The sequence below is a fragment of the Calidris pugnax genome, unplaced genomic scaffold (assembly GCF_001431845.1).
Source record: "Calidris pugnax isolate Ruff unplaced genomic scaffold, ASM143184v1 scaffold208, whole genome shotgun sequence".
NCBI lineage: Eukaryota > Metazoa > Chordata > Aves > Charadriiformes > Scolopacidae > Calidris > Calidris pugnax.
In genome coordinates, this window is record NW_015090967.1 from 2,563,919 (window position 1) to 2,570,634 (window position 6,716).

The window sequence follows — 6,716 nt, forward strand, 5'->3', positions numbered from 1 at the left end:
GTAAAAATGAAACACGATAGCTTCCCTATATTCAAACTCTTCTCTCTCTCTTTGAAAAAGAAACCTGTGAAGTGCCCTTTTGATTTGCAGTGAGCTGAATTTAAAAGTGCACTTGAAAACACATACATACTCTCCAAGCTACTCAGCCTCTTACTAAAGTAGTAGAAACATTAAGTTTCAAGACTTTGCTATTAAGCAAACGAAATTCTTCACTGGGCATCAGAAGTTTCATTTGGCCACAGCTGAAGTCCACCAATGAGCAAATCCATGCCCAATAACACAACCATTTTGCACCTAAAATAGCAACGCCTGCTACAGAAGTTGCAGTATCCAACCTGTATCCATAAGACTGATGGAAAAAGAAATTCCCACCTGACTATCATACTTAAAAGGCTAGGCTTAGGCAAAATTTAAGAGGGAAAACAACCCAAAACAAAACAGACTTACAGTTAACCTAAGTTCTAACAAGTGTAGCTAAATATCCTGCTAAAATATCCAGCAGAAAACTGACTGCCTGTTTATTGATCTTGACCATCTGCTTGCACTAGTTGGTACAAAGGGAAAACTCGAGTCATCTGGCTAAGAATCTGCTTGTGGGTCCCTATTATCAGGCCACTCAATTTACTGAAATTAGAGAGTTAAGTCTCTCATTGACTTCAAACAGAGCAGGTAGTGACCAATACTACTTTACACTTGGAATTATTAAAAAAAAAAAATCACCAAAAGAAAAAAAAAGGCAGAACGTTGAGATGATATTGTTTGGTCGTTTTCTCCAAAATTTTACAAGACAACATGCAAGCTATTAAAAGCAGCAGCACTTGCACTGTGGTCAACACATTAATAGAAATTGGCTAGGAAAGGAAGGAAAGATTAAGGATCTCCCTTTCCTTCCACTAGTGTCTCCTAACATAGTAAAATACTTGAAAAGTGAATTTTAAAAAATTAAGAAAAAAATCCAGAAAGTAACCAATGGAAAAATACATCAATTTTCCTAACCAAAGTTCATTCTAAGACATTTCATTGATTTTCTTGGACAGCATATTATCAATAAATACTTTTAAGGAGCTTCGTGAAGCATTTTTACATCCAAAATATAGATCACTAGAGATTGTTTTAAAATATACTGTGAGATGTACTTTCACAAGAGGATTAAGCTGTCACTGTAAAAAATTTTGTCTAAATTAAACATTCCTTTAAAGTAGCAAATGAAAACATCTCCACAGATGAGCCTATCCACGTCTTGAAACCGTACCAACCTGTCCATCGCAAGTTGAGTAACTAATGCAGTCATCTTAGTTCACTTTTTGTACAATTAATCCAAATGCACAGAAGCAGAACTTGATTGGCATTTTTTTTTAATTTCAAGCTAGTGTAGAGGGCATTAAATAAGCCGTAAGATTAATTTTTTTTAGAATCAAAAAGACATTTCTCCTTTGTAAATAAAATCATGCATCCCGTATTACGCTTTACCTACAGATATGTTTGCAAGAAGAGCTTACAAGCAAACTGAAGGATGCTCTAAATGCAGCTTCCGCAATTACACTGCTGTGCATCACGGGTGGAAAAGACAGGACCAGTTGCCACCCACTCCACGTGTGTCACCACGCACGACGTGCCAGAACTGCAGCCAGCCCGTGGGTTTGTGTGGGCTCACAGGGCAGCCCCTTCCACCAGGCTATTCAAAAAAATTGCCTAGTTGAGTTGTGGGAACAGAACTGGAAAACCTTCCATTTGAGAGAGAAAGAATGTGCTTAGTAGGAAGAAATCATCAACACCTTTTCCAGTAGATGAGAATATTTCAAAATGTCATAGTCCACTGAAGTCTCCTCCTGCACTAAGCCACAACCTTAACAAAAACAACCAATACCAGAAATGTGGATCTTCTAGAAGAATGTTATAGTTTGGTTCATCCTATAGCAGAACAAGCAGCTCCACTTCCATCACTTTGCTGTATCTTTGTAAAACTCCTTGAACTACAACATGCAGTAAGCAGCACCTCCCTCTTTCTAAGTTGTAACATTCCAGAATCCAAACCTCTGTTTTCATATTGACTAAGTTATTAGCACAGAAATGTTAGCTCACCTGTTTTTTGGCAAGAAAAATATAGTTTGTCAAAATGCACCACCAATTAATAGAAACTTAACCACACAGGCTACGCTAGTTCCAATGTAGTATCTGACATGTACTTATTGAAACACAACAGATGCCTTTCCTGAAATACAATAAGACAAATAGTACGTTGGACTACTGTTGCAGAGTACCTACATTCATTACATATGAAGAGGAAGAAAATGTTTCTACATTGCTTCACATCCAAAGAAATAATGGGACATGTTATCAGAGAGGAGCAGTAGGCATACTGCCTCTGGAGCAGGCAGTATGGCAGTGGATCAAAAGTGGCCATAAGCTGGGGACAAACCTTGTCCACAGACATGTTTTAAAATACTGCACTTCTACACACAGCATAATTTTCTTCACAATAATGATGAAAGACAAGCAACACATGCTTTGAAATAAAGCTAGACTCTTAGAAATTCTCCACGTCTTCTCTTAACCCGTTTACATCACCATAGACAAAAAATTGACAAGATTTGAAAACCCTGGTTTTGTAATTGCATGATGATTTCTGAGAGCTTTTGTCTTGCAAACTCTACCCAAAAATTAGTCCAGGCATGAGGCTACTTTCTTTAACCCAGCAAGTAGTCCTGTTGCCCTACAGTGTGAAATTGCTCATGGAAGTCAGATGGCAGGATGCAGACCACTTAATGGGAGAAAGGACAGGGAACCAGTCGCTGCAAATGCCCTTATGCGCCACCATACAAAGATAAACCAAAGCACTCAGTCACCATAAGGCAAACAGAAAACAATAAAATCGCTGCCAAGCTCAAGTTTTTAAGGCAGGACACAGCGACAGATAAAGGATACTATTTTAGGAGACTCTAGCTTATCTATACTCTGTTCCCTGTTAGCCAACATCGTCTTCCCATCCTACCCACACACACAAACCAACCTGCTCTGTGCCCCGCTGACTGAGCACCATTCCTAGTTGTGCTTCCACCTTAAAACTGGCGCAGCTTAAGGGTACAGGACCCTGCTTGCTCTGCAGCAACTATTAGTAGAGCAAACACTTGGACACACCTTCGCAAACTCTGCATCGACCTCCAGTATTTTCAAAATCCCTGGTATAGCCGGTACAGATAAGCAAAGTCAGAACTGTAGCCAGCAAGCTGAAAGTTTATCCAGCTCTTCTCATAAACATGCAAAGCAAATGCACTGAAAATAGTTCATCTCTCTTGCCTCCCTTGATGTTTAGAATGACTATGCACCTAATAAAAAGTGATCTTGCAACAGAAACACATTATGAGCTAATAATACCTATTTCTATGTTGCCTATTCATTTCTTATTTTCAAATTGATCCATGAGCTTTGCAGATAGACTTAATGAATTAAAACTTTTCTTAACAAGCATGTGTGTTAGAAAAGCCATTCACAGCATGAATCCAGAGATAGGAAGGTCACTTACCAGTCAACTAAGCATTGTTACGAATAGTCAGTGTACTAGTACTTGCTTTTTATTAATATTGTACACCTTCAGCTTGCTAAACCCATGGCTCAGGATTAGTTTGAAAATTTAGAAAGCATATCCAAATGGTAAGCTACTGCCCTGGTTTGAGGTACGCTAAAATGTAAAATAAGTTATACTAAAAAATTTTAAAGTAAAACAAAAAATAATTATACTATATAACTTCAGAGAAAGTGACTGAAAACAGATAGTTTGACTAGCACCACAAGCAAGCATATCATTCCCAATATGCAATACTTAAAATACCATCCCAAAGGCTGAGGTCACATCACACTAACAGCACTAATTTACAGAGGCAGGAAAACCTAGAATAATTTTGTCAAAAGTTTTAACTTTATTTGTAAACTAGAAAGATGCTCCCATTTACAAGGCACACATCACCAGCACTCTTTTAGAAGCTTCTGTACAGCAGAAAACATGCTAGGTAATTCATATACGGATCCCTCTCGGCAGCCCAATGGCTCATCTTTCACACTGTGATTTCAGGGGCCTGAAATTTCTTCAGCATCTATTTTTTGCTCGTTGCTGTAGTTTTAGGAGGCTTAGCAAAGCCCAGAAGTGAATGGAGTTTTTGCCATCTGAGCTTACGCTCTGCTGGTTGGGAGCGGCTGCAATGTTCTCCTACAATCCAAGTCATGTGCAATCACAGTATGACATGTCCCCTCCCAGGCTATATAAACTGGCATCTTTCCCAGCAGTTGCCACATCATGAAAATGATGCATACAAATAAAACCCCAAAATAAACACTTTAAAACAATGGCTTAAATGGCTGCATAACTAAACTCAGCAGCTGCAGACACAAAGCGTTCCCAGCAGCAAACTATACATCTTTCACTTGCAAAAGTCCCAAAATGCATTATTGTTAGCAAGCTCCACATCACACCTAGCAACTAACCCCCTAGTCTGGGTGGCAGAGTCATGTTCCCTCACGCCAAACAACAAGGAGTAAATAAGTAAAACATGGATAATAAAAGCAGAGACCATCACGAACACTCCCAATGCAGACAGAGCTTCAAAGTATTAAATGTACTTTCTACCACTGATATCAATACATCACCTAATTCACTGAAAACAGATAATGCTATCTCATCTATTTAGACTACTCAGACCTGTTCTCAGGTGTTTTGCTGCCAAACTATTTAGACCGACCTAAAGTAAAGTTTTTCTGTACAACAAATAGGAGAAAACAGGAGGAAAACTCCACAGTGCAACCTGGGCAATGTAATTCATTGGAAATACTGCAGTATTGCATATGATCCACTTAAAACGGTGTAGTACTGAACTGGTTTACAGTACATTTAAAAATTCATTGATTCTATGATAATAAAAGGAAAGTAATAGCTTATACTTTAGAAGCTAATCTCAGCAGTTAATATACTGCAATTCTTACCCTCAATTGCTTAAGGGAAGGAAAAAAATCTAGAAGAAACACAATAATTAATGTAAAAGAGTCACAGCTTGGGATCTTCAAACTGAGAAACACTAAATCATACTGCATGTTTTTATCTTACCGCAAAAAAGCTTTTTTTTATCTCGACACTGAAAAATTTCTGTTTTTTCGCTCACTGAACGTTTAATTTTCCCCACCTAGCTCTAAACAGACAGGATTTATGATGATATTGTTCTAAGGCACTGGAGGAGTTCTAGATGCCAATAAAGATTACAGATCAAATGAAAGATAACTACCAACCATTGTGTCCGTATAGATAAATAAACCTGATCACTTAATTTATTTGTACTGTTACCTGTACTAATCCAGCTACAATGATCAGGATAGCGAATGCTCAGAAATCAGATCTGAAAACAAAAGGTTTCTTACACCTCTCCCGGCCCAACTTATGTGGGTATAGATGCACCACACATACACACCTTTCCAGAAGTTTTCATGTACTTAGGAAAGGCTGAAGCCCTGGTGATGAACTAGAGAATTAAGGCAAATGCAAAGTGCTGGGGGAGTCCAAAGGCAAGTACCAAACTCGTAGCAGGAACACGTTTCCAGGCATCCCCGTCCCGGTCATTTAGCACATTAAGAGAAAGCAAGACCAGCCAAAAGCCAGCCACACGTGGGCAACCACCTCCGGTGCAGACCCACGCCACGACAGAAGCCAGCCCCGTGTCACCGACAAAACGAGAGGCTTGGAGACCCCGACCCCCCAGCCGCGAGTGGAGATCCCGCGGCGGCAAGTGCGGGAGAGGGGATGCGGCAGAAAGGAGCCCCCCCCCCGCGACCCCAGGCAGCCCCGAGGCGGGCGGGAGAAGGGCCACCGGCAGCCCACCACCGCACCGACGGCCGCTTTTGTTCTCCGCGGAGACCGGCGCATCCCCGTCAGCTGCGCCCGCTCCCCCGCGGCCGGGGAAAAGACCCCGCTACCGGTCCCCCGGCAGCGGCGGCGGGGCCAGGACGCCGGTGCCGTCGGGGCGACCCGCGGCGGGCGCTGCCTACCTCTCTTGGGCCGGGGGAAGCTCTCGTGCAGGTGAAAGACGACTTTCTCCACGAAGTGCTGGATGTTGCTGTGCTCGGGCCCTCTGACAAACACCATCCAGTCGTGGGTGAAGCCCTCCACGGTGGGTTTCTTCCTGACCTGGGCTCGGTGCCCCAGCTCCAGCTTCACCTGGACGGCGCACTGCGGGGGTCGGGGGGAGAGACGGGGAGCACCCGGTGAGCGCCCGAGGAAGCGGGACCGGGCGGTGGGTCTAGGGGAACAGCGGCCCCACCGCCAGGGTAAGGAGCGGGGAACGGACATGGACAAAACGGCACCGGACGCCCCGGAGAGAGGAACAAAACCGGGGAGGCACCGCTGCGACTCCGCAACAAAAAAAAAAAAGGCAGGCGAGGGCGAAAGAGAGCGCCCGCTGCTACCGGGAGGGATGCGGGGAGGCGCGGCCGCCGGCCCGCGGTGCCATCCGGCGGCGCCCGCTGTCAGGGGGAGGCACCGTCCCCGCTCCCGGTGCCCCCGGCGCGGCGGCAGGGACACGGGTACCCGCCGCCCTCCCTCCAGCTGCCTGCGCGGCAGGGAAAGAGAAATGCCCCGGCGGAGAGCGGCCGGCGGTACTCACCGAGCTGGCCATGCCTGGGGGCGCCGGTTCCGCCGGGGCGCTCGCTCGCTCCCTCCCTCCCGTCCCCCGCCCCCC

The 6,716-nt window shown here is 44.0% G+C and overlaps 1 protein-coding gene across 1 annotated transcript in view; it reads right to left on the minus strand.

Annotated features, from left to right (window-relative positions):
* MLLT3 (myeloid/lymphoid or mixed-lineage leukemia; translocated to, 3) overlaps nucleotides 1–6,704 on the minus strand; it is a 146,840-nt gene extending 140,136 nt beyond the window's left edge. The window contains exons 1-2 of the mRNA XM_014952587.1: nucleotides 6,642–6,704; nucleotides 6,028–6,208 (exon numbers count right to left, since the gene is read on the minus strand). Coding sequence (XP_014808073.1) covers nucleotides 6,028–6,208; nucleotides 6,642–6,653 — 193 coding nt within the window. The 5' untranslated portion in view covers nucleotides 6,654–6,704. The remainder of the gene's footprint in view (nucleotides 1–6,027; nucleotides 6,209–6,641) is intronic.
* Nucleotides 6,705–6,716: the final 12 nt, after the last annotated feature.